We start from the raw sequence: 18,184 nt of genomic DNA, 5'->3' as shown, positions 1-18,184 counted from the left end.
CACAATTCAGATGAGGCTACATGCTGTTGGAGCTGTTTCATGCTTCACACGCTAGAGCATCTGCCACTGCGTGCCAGTTTTTGCTGCAGGAAACACCGTAAACTATAAAAGAAAGGCACACAGCACCGGCATACGTGCAGTGGGAATGCTCTGGAAGTTAAAATTGTGGTTAGACTCGTGATACATGCCAACTGTGCATTTACAAGCTTGCCTTCTTCACACTTTACTGCTACAAACACCAGTGTGCAAGCACATAAAGAGCATGAATTATATGTTGCTATGTTTGCATCCTACCCTTCTTCCAAGAAATTGAGGGTGCTAGGCATGGTGATTTTATCCTCACAACCACCCTAGGAGGCAAGCGTACAAGAAGAGAAAGTGGCTGACCCACAGCCGCAGAGTTAGGTTCATAGCAGAATAGGAATTTTAACACAGGTCCAACTAGTATCATTTAAGCTGTGCTTAAGGATTTATTTATTTAGCTTTGGCTTCGCTGACTGGAAACGGCCGAATCAAAGCACGCAGATAACCAAATAGCCCCATGTCATTCAGTGAAGCAGGCTAAATAAATAAATACTTAAGTACAATTCTGCATATAAAATAGGACAATATCTTCTAAACCAGGGGTCAGCAAACTTTTTCAGCAGGGGGCCAGTCCACTGTCCCTCAGACCTTGTGGGGAACCGGACTATATGGGGGGGGGGTGATGCAAGAGCACCATGAGCCCCGGTGGCTGCTTACCTATGTCTTGCGAGCGGCAGGGGCTGGTGGTGGCAGTGGAGGGATGATGAGCAGCATGCGAAAGGGCTCCGGAGAGGGGCTGCTTAAAATGGCGGCGCTCGAGTGCTGCTGCTGCTGGCACCAACAAAGCCCAGCCCCTTCCTCCTCTAGGCAGGGCGGGGAGAAGCCGGGAGGAGGGAGGGAGGAAGCGGCGCCTTGTGAGGTGGAGGGAAAGCATGTGCGTGCTGGCGATCCACACAGTGATTCCTGGACCGTCTGCAGGCTGAATCCAGAAGACAATTGGGCCTGATCTGGCCCGCAGACCTTAGTTTGCCTACCCATGTTCTAAACAGTCAACAGTACAGTGCATATGTGTATTATGTGCCTCACTTGCCTTGTATTCTGCCTGTGGTACATTTGCAGTGCCACACCTTCCTGAGCTGCCTTTATATGCCAAGTCACATCCTTGGACCCACCCAAAGACATATTGACAGGTCTAGGCCTATTTTCCCCTATGAAATGGTGGAGGTTATGAGGAAAATGGTGACATGTGAGTTCCAAGTAATTCTGTCGGACAAAATTGCATATAGCAGGCATCTTTGTGAAAGTAAGAATTCACTCCCGCCAACGCCAAAAAAAGGTGGTCATGCCAGCTTTATCACAGTTCTTTATCCCTTTAAATCAGGGTCCAGTGACCTTTTTTTTTCTTTCTGCAATGGGTTGTATTCCTGTTAAGATAATATCACAACATGCCAGCACCTTGCTGAAGTTAAAGCAGAGTTCTTTAATGAGTGCCTACCTAGAAACCAGATGTACACTGCCTAGGGCTCCATGATGGAAGAAAGACAAATTATAAGCGTCATGAACAAACATAGAACATATTGGCAGCTGAATGTTGGTAGTGGGTAGGGCTAGAGTTAAAAGTAGGAAGGAGTACCCTTCCTCTGTGGCTCTTCCCCTCCCCTCTCTCCCTCTTTCATTCAATGTTCTCTGTCTGTAAACCCCTTCCCCCCCTCCTTGTCTCCCAAATTGAAATTGGGCTGAGGGCGTGTTGCTTGCCCCTGATTGAACTTATGTTATATCTGAAGATACATCTATAGGTTGATTCAGGCAATGGTACCTGCTATCTCAGGGTTGTTAGCCCAAGGTTGTTATCCTGAGCTAACCACCCATCTGCCTAAATTGATAATCCAGTCTGTTTTCCAGCCAACCCTCCTTGTGGACTTAATTTAGAAAATCACTGTGATTGGCAATCAACCTATGAAACTGTGAACTGTTAATGACCCTAGTAGTACTGACACGATGGTGTCATGCTAGGATGAAAAGGAAGGAAATGGGGATTCCAGTATTGCCATGGATTGTGGACTCTCTCAACTTTCAGCAACCTCTGATTGACCTTTAGAACATGTACTTTATTTACACAGCCAAGAAGTTAATCTGAGGCCAATGTGAGATAAAGGGCTTTTATCACAGGATGACTGATGGATGCCTAAAAAGAGATATTTATACGAAAACTAAGAAAAGAGTGAGGGCGGGGAAGAATCACACAGATTGCCAAAACTCATTTTCCTTTCCGAGAGGGAATGCAGCAGTTGACAAGTAACTCTGTCAGCTATGACGACTGATTCAGTTTGTTTTTCTTTACTGTGACATATGCAAATATATCTGTCTGCATGGCTGGGCATGAATCCTGGATTTCTGCACCTGTGAGCACAAGTTCTTTTTCAGGGCTTTAAATAGCTAGAATTGTCATAGCACAGTTTCCCGTAGGAGGTGCTTTTCAAACATTCTTTTTAGACTAAGTCGATATTGCCAACGAAAGCTCATTCTGTGGGAGGAATAATGGTGACAGAGCCTCTTTAGATGTTCATTTAGAGCCCAGTTCAGAGCCTGAACATTAGTACATGCTCTACCTTGAAAGCACATTCAAAACACATTCTTTCCCTCAAAGAATTCTGGGCACTGTAGTTGACCTCTCTCAGAGTTAGAATTCCCAGCAATCCTTAAACTACAGTGCCTACGTTTATTTTATTTTTTTGAGAGAAAGAATGTGCTTAGAATGTGCTTTCAAGGTATAGTGTGTGCAGATCCAAAGAACGTAATGTGAGATAATGAAGCTGGAGAAAGGAAAGTTATTTTTATGTATAAGGAAGCTGGAGCAAGGAAAAGAGAAAGAGGTGGTGTATGAGTCACTCAGGCTGGCACAGACTGGAAAAAAGAAGGTGCCCGCAGGGGAAGGAGGCTTGAATAACCAAGGCAGGCAACAACAAGAAGCACACTCAACATATGTATCGCAGAATCAAAACACTTCCAAGTAAACATGTTTGAGAGCAGGCTACTAGACTTGCACTTGGTAAGCTATTGTTCTCAACTTCTGGCAAGAACCATTGCATCAAAACAGGGTGGAGACACATAACAAACAAGGCATCTTGCCACATAGGTTCAAGACACATGAGCATTGGAAGCTATTTTATACAGGGTGAGGCTATGAGTCCACTTAGCTCAGAAATGTCTACACTATCTGTGGCTCTCTGGGGTCTCCTCCCCTACCAGGAGATGCCAGGGATTGAACCTGTAACCTTATGCATAACAACGACATAAGAAAAGCCCTGCTGGGTCAGTCCAAAGGTCCATCAAGTCCAGCATCCAGTTCTCACAGTGGCTAACCAGATGCCTGTGGGAAGCCCACAAGCACAGCCTGTACACAACAGCAACCCTCCACCTTGTGATTCCCAGCAGTTGGCATTCATAGGTAATACTGCGTCCAACAGTGGGGGTAGAATGTACCCATCATGGCTAGCAGTTACCACCCCTGGCCACTGAGTATGCTGGCTGGGACTGATGAGAGTTGGGAGCCCAGCAAGTGGAGCACTGCAGCTTGCCCACTCCTGCTTTAAGGTGCTGCACAACTCTTCGTCGTTTTAACTAAAGAAACAAATCATCAGGTGGAAGTTGTCATAATGGCTACCACAGGGAACCTGGTAAAGGTAAAGGGACCCCTGACCATTAAGTCCAGTTGCGGACGACTCTGGGGTTGCAGCGCTCATCTCGCTTTATTGGCTGAGGGAGCCGGCGTACAGCTTCCGGGTCATGTGGCCAGCATGACTAAGCCACTTCTGGTAAACCAGAGCAGCGCACAGAAATGCCATGGTAGACCTGTGTTAAATCCCCACCCAGTCATGAGACTGACTGTGTTGGGACTTGCATCAATCATTCTCTCTCTCTCTAACCAGCCCTGAATTCCATGGGTGCAAGGTAAGTTAAGCAACCTGAATAATAAAAGCAAAACAGACCATAATGACAGCTCTGGTGGATTAACAATGCTCAAAATAAGTTCAAACAAAAGGCATGTGAGGCATTTACAGTGAAATGCTATAAATGTCTTCTCAGAAATAAGTCCATTGTATTCAGTGGGGCTCACTTTCAACAAAGTGGCATAGAATTGTAACCATAGGCAATGTGTGCAATACTTAAGGCTGTACCACCAAACTTCATAGCAAGGATGGGGAATCTGTGGCCCTCTGGCTTTTATTGCACTTCAACTCCCATCAGCCCCAGCTAGCATGACTAATGGCTAGGGATAATGGGAGCTGTAGTCCAGCAATCTGGAGGTTCCTCATTTCTGCTTTACAGTCTGGGGCAGACTCAGGACACTCTTGTTTGTCTTATTTCAGAGACAAATCAGATTACATTTCCCACCATGGATTAACATGTGTACAGGTTAGGTCTTGGACCAGTGGCATAGCGTGGGTTGTCAGCACCCGGGGCAAGGCAAGTAATTTGCGCCCCCTAACCCGTGGATTTGCGCCCCCTAACCCATGGATTTGCGCCCCCTAACCCTAACCCCCAGATGTTGCGCCCGGTGCGGCCGGCCCCCCCTGCACCCCCCACGCTACGCCACTGTCTTGGACCCCAAGTCCCATTCTCAGGCACAAGCAGTGTACAGCTCACAGAATAAACATTTAAATTGGGGCTATAGAATAACAACTCACAGTAATCCATAATGCAATTCATTTTCCTAAAGACAAACCATTACGCATCACACAAATTACACTGAATGCCATGAAACCAATTTGGCTTTAGAGAGGTATAGTCTGAAAATAAAGACTTGGGAAAATATGATTTCCTGGTACTGATATTCAAGCTCTGAACTTTGAGATTTGCAATTTTAGTGAATATTTCACCTGTAATTTCATTGCATTGGTTACAGTTTCAGAATCAGTGGCTGAGTGATCAAGCAGGATGCTAACTCAGAAAGAAATGCAAAAGAACCCACACCCTCCCATTCAAATACTGTTCTATGTGTACACCACAGGAAAAAGCATTAGAAATGCCTAAACCACAGGTGGAGAACCTGTGGCCTTCCAGATGTTGTTGGATTCCACCTCCCATCAATCTCACCGAGCATGGCCAATGGTCAGAAATAACGGAAGCTGTAGCCCAACACAATCTAGAAGATCAAAGGTTCTTCCATCCTTGGCCCAAACAGTCCATATTCTAAAATTCAGATCTAAACAGTGAATCTCACCCTGCCCACCCCAACCTCCTTCATTGTCACATATTTCCCACAAACTTAATTACAAGTTTTACAAGAGTTCACAAGTATCAGGGACCTGTTTGGAGGCAGGTCCTGATTGAAAGGCATGTTCAGGTAGAAGTAGGCTTTGGTCTTTCCAATAGACTTTACACAAGTCAATTCCTTTCCTCTCTTCCAAACAAAGCCGTCTTTTATATTTGCATTTGTCATCTCACTTGAGCAGGAATTATTTTCTTGGCAAGGCACCAAAAGCAGAGTCAGCTATGACCACAACCTTGAGCTGTCTGGATTCCCAAACTGAATGACCCTTTGTGGATCTTCATGTGTTTGGATAAGTGGTCACTGCGGGCAAATTTCTTCTCACACACTTGGCACTGGTAAGGCTTGAGTCCAGAATGGGAGCGCTTGTGGCGAGAGAGCTCATCCGAGCGGGAAAACCTACCAGACAGAAGAAGAGATGTTTACTGCACAGTTGCGTGAACCAAGGAGGTTGTTCTCACCAAATGGCTTCACACACAGTCAAAGCAAACTACAAGAGAGGATTCTGGGATATAAAGCAGATTTGTCTAGCAGATGCTGCTCTAGTGTGACTCTCAAGAATCCAGTGTCTATTTCAGAAATATAAAACATGCGCCCTACTCACATTTTGAAACCGCAAGATGCTAGAAAGCAGCTTCTCTAGACATGAATCTTTGCCACTTGGAAACAGGCAGGTGCAATTCATTGGGACTATAGGTCATGAACCACTCTTGGGCTCAGACAGGGCAGGGATGGCACAACCTGGTGGTCCTTCAGATGTTGTTCATCTTCCACTCCCAGCAGCCCCAGCCAGCATGGCCAATGATCAAGGTTGATGGCAGCTATAGTCCCAACAGCTTGTGAAGGGTCACAGATTTACCATCTCAGGTGAAAAGGATAATGTAGTAGAGTGAGACGACTAGGACTTGAGAGCCCAGGGTTCAAAATTCCCATTCAGTCATAAAGCTCACTGGGTGAGCTTGGGCCAGCCACAGTCCCTCAGCTTAACCAAACTCACAAGGTTGCTTTGAGGACAGGAAGGGGTCAGGGAGAACTATGTATGTCACCTTGAGCTCCTTGGTGGGATATAAAGGTGATAATAAATAAAATATAACCTCTCAAAGGTGCACAAAGACAGAGGTTTAATTGCCCATTCTTGACCCTTTATTCTTGTGTACCACTGACATTCTGTCTGTCTCTCTCCTTCCCACCCCTTCTTGGTTCCTTCTTTTCACATATGAACTAAGGCTGACATGATGTAGAAGAAAATCAGCCTTTGACAAGAGCAGTAAGCCTTAAAACAAGTTCAAGGAGTGCCTTCCAACAAAGGAACTCAAAAGACCTTGACAAATATTAACAAAGTCATCAAGCTTCTGTGAAATACTGTCTCTCTGTTTGGAGTGAGGAAAACAAAGACGAAGAAGGAAGCACAACTTGTCCAATGTTACATAATAATTCAGGAACAGACCAGACATGATCTCACTGACAATCCACTCAGAGTCACATCAGAAACAACCCTGGACAATCATTATTTTTTTAAATTGTCAAGGGGCCCTGATTGAACCAAAGTGGTGCCATTGAGTGGGGAAATGTAAGGGAATAACTTTGTCTCTTTTTCTAATCTCAAAAAGACTTATGGGCAGACAAGAACCCCTGCAACTTCAGATCGTGAGAAATAGCTCGTGACTAAGGATGATTAGAAATCTGTAACTAGGAAATAGTGCCTGAAATCATCCCCATCCCCCCCCACCCACCTCTTCTCTCCCAATCCCTTTTCTTTCTAGAAGTCTTTTTTGGATAAAGAGCAGAATAAAACACTTTCAATGAATATGTCACATATTAAAGATTTTGTACACGTACATACAACATACCGTATTTTTCGCCCTATAAGACGCACTTTTCCCCCTCCAAAAATGAAGGGGAAATGTGTGTGCGTCTTATGGGGCGAATGCAGGCTTTCACTGAAGCCTGGAGAGCGAGGGGGGTCGGTACGCACCGACCCCTCTCGCTCTCCAGGCTTCAGGAAGCTATCCGCTAGCTGTGGGAGACCCAGCTCTCCCAGGGCTAGCGGAGAGCTTGCCTGCACCCACAAGCTTGGGGCGCGCTGAGCTCCGCACGCCCCAAGCTTCTGGATTAGCGCAGCGCTCCGCTAGCCCTGGGAGAGCCGCGCGGCTTTCCCACGGCTAGCGGACTGCTTGCCGGCACCCAGAAGCTTGGGGCGCGCTGAGCTTCGCACGCCCCAAGCTTCGGGATTAGCGCAGTGCTCTGCTAGCCCTGGGAGAGCCGCGCGGCTCTCCCAGGGCTAGCGGAGACCTTGCCGGCACCCAGAAGCTTGGGGCGTGCTGAGCTCCGCACGCCCCAAGCTTCGGGATTAGCGCAGCGCACCTGGGGGGGAAATAATTTTTTCCCCCTTTATTTCCTCCCAAAAAAACTAGGTGCGTCCTATGGGCCGGTGCGTCTTATGGGGCGAAAAATACGGTACATTCTTGTATTTGAAATGGTATGTTTCCATCTCACCCGTGAGTGCATGCCACTGAATTTGGCAATTGGCAACAGATCTTCAGGGCACATATGCATACAGGTTATATGTTTCAAATATGCCAGTACATGTGCAGCCTTTAAAAGCAGTTCAGAAATCCCAACCGGTACACTGCCCTTTCATAACTTTCTGCACCTTGTAAAGGCAAATATATAATTACAAAGGAGATCCCACAGTCACCAACCCTAGAAAGAAGGAATCCAGTTGGATCACCTGCTTTTTCAGATTCCCTGGATGATATTGGGTAATCTACTCAGTGGCAGTTATGAGATCTACTCTAACCCACTGCGCTACTGAAAACTTATTTAATAAAAATAAAATAAAATAATAATTTATACCCTACCCACCTGGCTGGGTTTCCCCAGCCACTCTGGGTGGCTCCCAACAGAATATTAAAAACACGATAAAACATCAAACATTAAAAACTTCCCTAAACAGGGCTGCCTTCAGATGTCTTTTAAAGAGAAGATAGCTTATTTCCTTCACATCTGAAGGGAGGGCGTTCCACAGGGCAGGTGCCACAACCGAGAAGGCCCTCTGCCTGGTTCACTGTAACCTCACTTCTCACAGTGAGGGAACTGCCAGGAGGCCCTCAGAGCTGGACCTCAGTGCCTGGGCTGAACAATGGGGGTGGAGATGCCGGGGTGGCTAACCTATAACAGCCCTCCAGATGTTGCTGGACTACAACTCCCATCATCCCTACCATCCACCATTGTAGCTGAGCCTATTAGGAGTTGTAGTCCAGTAACACATGCAGAGCCACAGGTTCCCCATCGCTGATATAGGAGACGCATACATGCTGCAGCAAAGAACTAAAAACTGCATTCTCAGTGACCCAGACATATGGTAGAGTCATTAGATGGGTCCATCCATAATGTCCACAAAAGAATGTGGAGTCAGAAGCTTGTTATGCTCACTGACTCCTCCTCCATTTGCAGCTCATATCTAATGTAGCGGAGAAGTTTGGTTTTATAGAGCACTGCAGAGATCAAACAGATTCCTAATACATTTACCAGAGCTACAAGGGGGAGAAAGAAGCCCCCCTGACTTCACTTTCTGCAGTTAAGCAGGAATACATTCCAAAGTCTCAGGTCATTACAGCCAAAGAAGCTGGAAGGAAGCAGATCAGCCAAGATCACACAGGACCCCCTTGAGAATGATTCTCAAGGAAACAGTAAATTCAACCCTATATGTTGTCAGGGATTTCAGGTTGCTTGAGAGGAGCAAATATGTGCAACCCTTGCCTGGGGGCCTGTTCCAGTCCCTGCCCTTCTCCCCTGTTTGGTAAGCTTGGAAACTGCACATGCCCTCCGTATTTTGGAAACAATATCGATATTTTACTGAGCTCCTCTTTTCACAAGATGCCCTGAGCAATGGCTGCAAAGCCCCTGCAAAGTCTGGCAGCTGCAGGTTCCCTAGGAGCAGCCTCTCCACATTTGGAAAGTCCCTGCCACCAATGCCATGACAGCTGGAGGCTTTTAAATTTTAAACAAAACCATCTGCTTGAGGAAAAGGTACAAGGGCAGACACAAATGCAATCCCAGAAGACTTTGCGACTTCAGTACATCATATGTATGGGAAGGATCAGAAAAAAGGAACCTATTAAAAGAAGGAACTCCTTGCCACATGACTGTCTTGAGCTTGTACCTGGACTATCAGCTACACCCCAGCAGGTCACAGAAGTCTGTAAACTGCAGCTAATCTACTCATGGAATTAATTCTGGGAAATGCAGAACGATTAAGGTGAAATTATTCACAAAGCTGTTGAAAAAGAATGGTGGGTTGCACAATTATAGTGCATGGGGAGGCTAGTGCAAGGACCCTTTTATTTTTCTCTCCCATCAGGGAAGAGGTCCTATGCCTTTGAACAGTTGCAAGATTAGCAAAAATGCAACACACGAACATTCAGTGCCAACATTCAGTTTTATTGGAGGTCCACAAGCTCCAGTGTTAGGAGAAAAGAAGAAAAACTTTTCTCGAGCCACTTTCTCCACGACATGCATCATTTTATGAATGTCTGTTACATCACCTTTACTCACTTTTTTTCTGTGGTTCCATATTCTGCAACCTTTGCTCCGCCCCCTTGACCAGTTTTGGTTGCCCTTTTCTGAACCTTTACCAGCTCTACAATGTCCTGTTCAAGGAGAGGCCACCAGAACCATATGGAACAGTATTCCAAATGCAGTTGCACCATAGATATGTATAACGGCATTATGGTATCGGCAGTTTTATTTTCAATTCCTCTCCTAATGAACCCTAGCATTATCATTTGTGCACTGCCTGGCAGTCAAAGGAGGAACAGAAACCTTGCTGAGGAAATAAAAGAATAAAATATGGCAACAGTGCTGTGTATGTATCAATCATTATCTGACCAGGGATGGAAAAATAACAATTTCTAATTGAATCCCATCAGTGAAAGATTCATTCACTGTTGACCAAATATGAGATCTGTTTGTTTTCATTGGAGTTGTTTCCTTTAAAAAGACACAGATGGTAATATTAAAAAGCACCAATGATCATCACCAATGTTCTTGAACAGCTCCAATCCATTTCAGCAGAGCTTTTAGAGAAATGTCTAGTGGGTTGTGTCCAGGACGCATGTATACTTCAGTTCAGGCAATACATTTTAAATTATTTCTCAACCAATACGTAACCTTGCAGTCCTAAACACACTTCTACAGGATTTGGTAGTAGGCCTCGCTGAAAACAATGGGACTGGTGCCTGAGAAATATACACGACTGCACTGTTGGCTGGAAGTACTAGTTTATTCTAGTAGTTAAGTGAGCCTATCTGATCCCACAAAGCTTTCATTGAGCAACAAAGTCAACTGTCAACTTTCAAAAAAATAATCAAATAACCAGGCCGTTTTTTTATTGCCACACACTTACCTCCAGCCACAGTTGGGCCAAGTACAGGTGTAAGGCTTTTCTCCAGTATGGCGTCGGAAGTGTGCCTTGAGGTGAGAACTCTTAGTGTACATCTTTGTGCAACCGGGATGTGTGCACTTGTGGACTCGGATGACAGGAGGGGAGGCTTTGGGGGCCCTGGCCTCCACATTCTTCACGCTTCCAAGAACTCCAGGCCTCAGCGTCACAGGCAAAGGGGCTATCCGTACATATTTTTGTTCTGTGCCTGTTGAAGGGCTTTGGATGACCTGGGGAAGAACAGTCAGGCTCTGCCCTTGCATTCTGATGACCAACTGAGCCACCCTAATACCACCAACAGGGCTCTGGGTTGGCGACTTGCCTTCACTCGCTTGGTTGGGCTGGATCTGAAGGACAACTGGGACAGTCCCCGCAGTCCCTGGGATGCCTGTACCACCAGAAACCACCACTCCTGACTGAGCAGAGCAGGAAAGGCCTTCATCCGGAACAGCTACAGGAACAGACTGTTCCCCGGGACTACCCAAGCTGATCTCAGACTTTCTCTTAAGCTGTCCTCCTGCCTGCTGCTTGTCATTCAGCTCATCTTTGAGAATTGCCATTTTCTCATTCAGGAACTCCTCAATCTCCTCCAGTGTAGGGCTAAAGTCCCTGGAGAGTTCCGGGCAAAAATCAGGAAGTCTGAGGTAGGCTTCGTAGATAGTGGTCTGTGGTTTCTCCCCATCCTTCTTTACCTTGGACTGCGAAACACCCGTCTCTGATGTGCAGATTAAGTTGGAGATAGCTGATGGGTTAGAAGCCTGCTCCCCGCTGCAATCCTGCAGCAAATTCAATGGTGGCATCTCATGCTTGAGAGCAACTGAAGCGTTGGCTAACTGAATGGGAGCTGAAGCAGTCAGCTGACTTGAAGCAGACACCAGTTTGCTATGATTTACTGAGACCATTGGTTTGCCGCCTCCTCATAAAAAGATGTATTGATAGCTGTATATAATATATTATGCCAACGAGCTGAAAATTATGAATATTGGTTATAGATCCACCTGCAGGAAGACAACCACAAGGAGGTTCCTTAATTTAAAAATAGTAATACAGGGAATACAGAACACCTGAAGGGATCTATATACTACTTTGATTTACTACTATAAACAGATTCAGTATTAAAAACAAAACAAAACCACTTCTCCTCCCCCTTTTAAAATCCTTATTTTGGAAAAAAAGATAATACAAATTCAAATTTACAAGAATCTGTTTGAGAATCCACCCATTGTTTGAACTCTAGCCAACACAGTGCATTGAATGCACTCATTCAGAACCATCTGGAAGGATGTGCCCTAAGGGTTTAACAGACTGAAGAACAGAGGCAATTTCTTTAATGGGGTCCAACTCAAAGCCTATCTGCCAGGGCTCTTTCCCACTTGAAAGCAAGAATGTAGTTCTTTGAAACAAAATAAGGCCTGCATCTGATAACCGAATCAAAAGAAATATTGGTTAACCTCAAACAGGTCATACTATGGATTACAAAACTATGTGGTAATGATAGACAGGTTTGCCTAGGAAAAATCGTATTTGTCCCATTAGTGGTTTCTCAATTTCACCCAAAGTTAGAAAGGGTCAATGTGAAAAGCATTTCCAAAAAAAACTATGGTTACCTCAGATTCTGTTCCATGTCTCTGTTCACACTTATATCAATATTAGTTTTAATGGGCTCGTATTGGTACACAGTGCTTTTCTCTGGGGGTATGCAGGGGTACTCATACCCCTAAACATTTTGTGAATCTAACAGGAGAAGAAACTTCAAAAAATTAAATTTTTAGTTTCTTCTCTAGCATGGTTAATTGTCAGTTCCATTCTTACCGCCCTTGGCATCTTCCTTTCCTTTCCTGGTGTTTCCGAAGTCTCAGACGGAAGTGAGAGTACCCCAAAACATTTTTTTAGGGGAAAAAAAGCACTGAGTACACCCTATCCGTTTAAGGCAGATGGCTTCCAGCAAATCATCCTGGGAGCTGCAGTTTCCCCACTGGGAGCTGTAGTTCATCCTGGGAGATGTAGTTTCTTAACATATTGCAGTTCCCAGGATTCTTGGGCTTTAAATATATGATGTGTACATAGCCAAAGGGGTGCATGGGATGTTAGGGAAGGATTGTAAAATCTGGTGGGGCGTACGTTTGCTCCTTCTTGGGCAGTTTCTCCATCTTTGGTCCCCACCCTGCACTCAGCATTCACCTGGGCTCCTGAAAGCTGGCAGCATGTGACAGTGGCTCCAACCAGGAAGTGGTTTCAACTGGCTGTCTAAACCAGGTGTGGGTAGCCGATGGGTCTCAAACCCTTGATGTGTCAAGGACTTCCCCTGCATGAGAAGACAGGCTCCAGGGGACTGAATGGATGAGACCTGTCCATTCAACTGTCAGGAAGGCAGGTTCTGCACATGCTGCAGAGAGGAGTGAGAGGCAGATGGTCAACCTGGGAAGGAGGTTTCCATCTAGGAGAAGGAAAACTCTCACCCAAACCTCCACTGCCTTGCAGGATATCTTTGAGAGAAGAAAGGGCTAAGGAGTAAACCCTACACAAATCAGGAGTGAAGTCCCTACAATGGTTGGATGATGCCCTCTGGTAACTCCTGCAGCCCAGCTGGTGCCAAACATACTGCTCTGCTTTCCTTTGGACTACATCAGCAAGGCAGTTTGCTGTATTAGCAAGGTGCCAACAACATAGCCAAAGTGGGGAGGAGGTAACCCAGACTGGATCAAGAGAACCCACAGCCTCTGAGAGTGTGAAGGCATGAAATTCCTTCAGCTTTGTCCATGCTGCTCTTTGCCACTGCTATCTTCTCATATTGCTGAAAGCCCCGCTGGAGATTGGGGAAGCATTCTTCAATAAACACACCCAGCCTTTAAGGGAGCAGCATTTAAAGTATTTCAAGGTCTGCCAGCAGCAACACAGGGTCAAAGACCTGATGTTGCTCAATGCATTTCATAACCCCATTCACAAGATTGGAAGTGCCTCTTGTCTTGCTCCCACACTAGATCAACACCTACTCCAGGTGTTTACAAAGGACAGAATGGGAGGAACCAGCCTCATTCTTAGTTTCCCCTCCCTCTAGGAGTGTTTGGTAGCAGGCCTTGATTAAAATTAAGTCCAGAGGTTGTTGAATCTTAATAATTCCACGTGTCTTTCCCCTACAAATCCACAGCACAGAGATAGTAAGAGCTAGAGACCTGGCCATTAGTTTTATACAGGCCAGTTTTCAGTCGACACCATTCATTTTTCACGATAAAATGTTTCCTGTTTGTAATTACATGCCTCTTCCTTCCTTCCTTTTTTCCTTAAAAAGGTGTTTGTTAGGGCTTTTCACGTATTAATGTTCTGGCAGGCGGTAAAGAAAATGAACACTGTCAAGGCTCAGTCCCACTTTATTTTTAGTAGGCAGGAAAGGTACATTTTGTATTTGTGAGAATTTTGCTACAATCCATTTTTAAAATCTCACCTGTGTTTTAAAGCATCCTCACTTTATCTTTAATGGGGCACACATTTATTTTGGCACTGTAATGGCCTTTGCCTATATAGACAAAGTTGTGTACAATTATTTTGGATGTGTGTGCATTCCCAAGAACAAACAGTCAAGTGAAAACTGGATGTGTGAACTGGGTTTAGATACAGGTATAAGTAAAGTTTTGTGAGCAGAGTTAAGGTGTGCTCTGCCTATTTTTGTCAACAAACATAAATTATTATTTTTTTATTCCCAACTTACCAAACTAAACACTGAAAAACAAAATAGCCAGTTACATCTTTTAATTACTGTCATGTCTCTATCATATTTTTCCTCTAACGTGTATGTAAGCATATATCTAAGATCCTCTAGCAACCTGAAGATTTTCTGTATACTTCATCATAATATTACAGTTCATACTTTAATAATCTGATGAACATCTTTGATAAATGTTTCTGCATATGTCACTGATTTGTGAATGTGATAAAATTACACCACACTATATACAAGATCAAATATCTTATCCCTGCCTTTAGCTAATTTAAGCTGTTGGTCAATTTTTCTGCCATAGCTATTTGCTGTACCAAGCACTCAAGGCCAAAAGTTCTGTAGCTTCCCAATTCTGTGGTTATCTCTGTTGCATAAGGCACATAAAGGAATGGAGAGCTATAACCAAGATCACTACAATATGACCTCAGTTTTTAAGTTTTGGGATTTTTCCACGTTCCATTTAGGAGACGAACCACAGCTCAGTGGTAGAGCACATCGCTTTGCATGTTAAAATTCTTGCAATGTTTTTAAATGTTTTACTTATGTTTATCATTTTACTTGCATAATTGTTCCACTTTGGTGTCTGCCACCCTGGGCTCCTTTGAGGAGACAAGTAGGATAGGAACATATTTTTCACTCTATAAGACGCACCAGACCATGACGCACCTAGTTTTTGGAGGAGGAAAACAAGAAAAAAATATTCTGAATCCCAGAAACCAGAACAGCAAAAGGGATCTGGCTTCTGGGATAGCTGCGCCAAGCCTCTTCAGGGCAGCGGGATGAAGGCTCCCCCTGCCCAGAAGAGGCTGCGCGTGGCTAAGGCAGAAGCCAGGACAGCAAGTGGGATCACCGCGCAGCGATCACTCTTGCTGTCCTGGCTTATTGGCTACCCGCATGCAGCCTCTCCCGGGCAGCGGGAGGAAGGCTCCCCCAAGAGCCGCGCTCCCTTTAAAGAGCGTGCGGAGCGTGTGTGCGGCTCTAGGGGCTTTTCCCCGAGGAGGGAGAAGGGCAGCCTTTTCCCCATATTTTATGGGGGGCCTCTGCACCTCAGTTGGATCCTCTGACTGCTGAGAGATTTCGAGAGTGGTGGTTGTTTGCACCCTGCCCTTGCCCTGCACCCCCAATGGAGGCAGGTTTCGCCAGCGTCTAGATATGCCTCTGGCCTGGGCAATGGTTAAACACGGGGTGGGGGAGATAGAAACCCTATGAAAAGTGTCTCTCACTCCAGCAACCACCGGACTTGGGGAATGGAGAAGGCGGGGCCGAGCTTCTCGTCTACCTATTTGTCCCGATCAGATCCTTAAGGGCATAAATAGGAACCGCGCAGGCCACGCGCACCCTGCTCAGTCGGAAATCATGCGTTTGCCCGGCGCAGACCACCCGCTGCAATCGGGCAGCGCTCTTGGCAGCGCCGAGCTCATGCGACTTGCCCTACGGAGATGTGACGACGGCACCCTCTCCTTCTGCCTTCCCCATTCAGGGCAGCCTGGACTCCCGCCCTCCAATCAAGCAGCAGGGGGCAGGCTTGCCGTCAATCAAGGGGTCCTCGCGCTTCCCATAGGGTGGCGCACGGCCGCATCCCGCCCCGTTGCCACTGTTTGTTGAGGGACGAGCGCGTCGAGTTTCTCGCGTCCGCCAGGCAGCCTTTTTTTTCGCTCCACGCGATTGCTACACGTCTCCCTTGCCCTAGAAGTTGAGCGTGCTTGGCCGGATTCCCGCACTTAAAACCCGATTGCATCTGTCAGCGGGGAGGGAGCGACGCGCATAGTCTGCATTTCTGGAGTAGCGCTTTCGCAGGGCGAAGATCGGCTGGAAAATCCGCTCGTCGTCCAGATTTCCCTCCGAAGGTCATGGGACTCAACAGCAAGCCCGAAGTTAACTTGGCGCGCGAGATTCCACCCCCCGCCTTTCCCCCCGGGCTCCAAATAAACTCAAGAAGGGCGGATAAAAATGAGAATAAATCTACAGGAAGATCCGCCTCCTGAACTCGTAAGATTTCAGTGGGAGCGATTGGGCAACGTCTTTTATCACATTCATCAACAAACACATCACACACCTCGATTAGCCGGGCAGGTGAGGCCAAATTTCCATCCCCGCCACTTAGCCAGTTGTGATCAAACTTCTTAGCTTGGGAAAGGGCGCGTGCGCTGAACAGTATGGGGCAAGTCGCGCGCGCCCCAGCGATCCCGACACTTAGTGCCCCTTCCCCACCAGGTCTCTAACTCGGGGACAGAACTCCGCCGCTGGCTCGCTCCAGGCGCGCGCGCACCCCAGCGACCCCATCCCTTTTCACGGGCCGTATCCGGGGGGCGGGCCACTTATCTTGCACCCCCGCACCGGCTCGGCTTCTCCGCTCGCCCTTACCATCGCCCAGCTGCCAGCGACGTCGCGCTCCTTTCCCTGCTGGCGCTCGGTCTGCCTCTAGCGCTCTTGCCGCTCACATGACGCGGGGAAAGTGCCAGCTGGAGCTAAGGGCGCCGCCCCCTCGAAGGCTTGGCTCCATCCTAGCTGCCCCATTGGGCAGGCCGTCGCAGGGGCTCGCCTGCGTCCCGGGGAACCACGTGGCGGCCGCTCGCGGAGAACACGGCCCGGCGGCGCGTGGCTGCAGAAAGGGGAGCAGGTTGCTAATTGGACTTAATGCGCGCACGTGTGCGCACACACAACGTCACCTGATTGTGTATTAGGTCATTTACTTCAAAATGCGATAAGCTGTCCATCTTGAGGCCTGAGACCGAGCTTATTTGGCTTATTTGAACTGATTTTAAGCTTATAATGCCGTAATTAAAAGTTGTGCAGCTGTTGGATCACACAACTTGGCATTAATTAAGGAACACATCTGTGGACACATCTGCAAGAGCTGTCGGTATGGGTTTCATTGGGGGAAGTCCTTCCCTTGCTCAGCTATGCTGAAATCCCATCAGAGAATGAAGTCTGATAGCATGCAAACCTTCTGAATCAAGGCAATATATTCTTCAATTTAGTTATATCTGTATTTCTCAACCAGGTGTGTGTGCCTCCCCAGACCTAGGTATGTGAATATCAGGGGTGCATGTGTTTCCAAAAATATGTCCAATGTAAGTTAAACATTAACAATATTTTTAAAAACTAATGAATGAAATGTTATACTTAGATGGTGGGAAGATCATCTGCAGTTTATTACTGTATATGATCTGCACATCATATGTATTTCATTAAATTTATATTCCTCTTGATTGTAGAAACCAAACAAGAAAACCTCAAAGTAGTTCAGCATTGTATCACTAGTAGTGTGGTGTACAATATACACAGCACAGCATGGTGCCATAAATTGGTCTCATGTTTATTGGTGCTGTTCACTTCCATTAATTTTGAGAACTTCGAACATACCATATGCTATTGCTATTGCATATCAGATCATCAATTTAAGGCAAGGCTTTCTCAGTGTGCAGTTGGAAAAATGGGGAGAAAACTAGGCATGCTGGATGTATGTCTTAAGCATTTATTAAATGACAGGCGAAGTCAGGGACACTATGTATTGCCATTATTATTAGTCTATATTTATACCACACCTGGTTTTTACTTTTGCTTTCTTGGAGAAGCTCCACCCTCAACATCCCCCCCTCCAAATGTGAGGCCATCTAGAAATCCTCTGAAAAAGCTTCATTCTTTGGCGACTTGATTCTGCAGACAATACAAAATACTCTTGCTGAGGGAACTGAGCAGACTATCCTGCCAAGGGCACAGCACACGG

General features: G+C 46.2%; 1 protein-coding gene and 2 long non-coding RNA genes across 3 annotated transcripts in view; 1 reads left to right on the top strand and 2 right to left on the bottom strand.

The window, feature by feature from the left end:
- Positions 1–18,184, top strand: part of LOC308586709 — a 280,032-nt gene that overhangs the window by 102,661 nt on the left and 159,187 nt on the right. The gene's annotated exons all lie outside the window — the stretch shown is intronic.
- On the bottom strand, positions 1,485–4,450 carry LOC308587478. The gene is made up of 2 exons (XR_014008406.1): positions 3,541–4,450; positions 1,485–3,329 (listed from the first exon to the last, which is right to left on the bottom strand). It is a non-coding gene; the product is annotated as an uncharacterized lncRNA (long non-coding RNA).
- Positions 4,873–16,937, bottom strand: LOC308587889 (Krueppel-like factor 15). The gene is made up of 3 exons (XM_081195787.1): positions 16,819–16,937; positions 10,704–11,737; positions 4,873–5,695 (listed from the first exon to the last, which is right to left on the bottom strand). The coding sequence occupies exons 2-3, from the start codon at positions 11,639–11,641 to the stop codon at positions 5,515–5,517; spliced, it is 1,119 nt and encodes a 372-aa protein (XP_081051913.1). The 5' UTR covers positions 11,642–11,737; positions 16,819–16,937; the 3' UTR covers positions 4,873–5,514.

Source organism: Podarcis bocagei (genome assembly GCF_964188305.1).
Source record: "Podarcis bocagei genome assembly, chromosome: 5".
Taxonomy (NCBI): Eukaryota; Metazoa; Chordata; class Lepidosauria; order Squamata; family Lacertidae; genus Podarcis; species Podarcis bocagei.
Note: the sequence above shows the minus strand (reverse complement) of the source record. Positions and strands in the feature narration are given on the sequence as shown.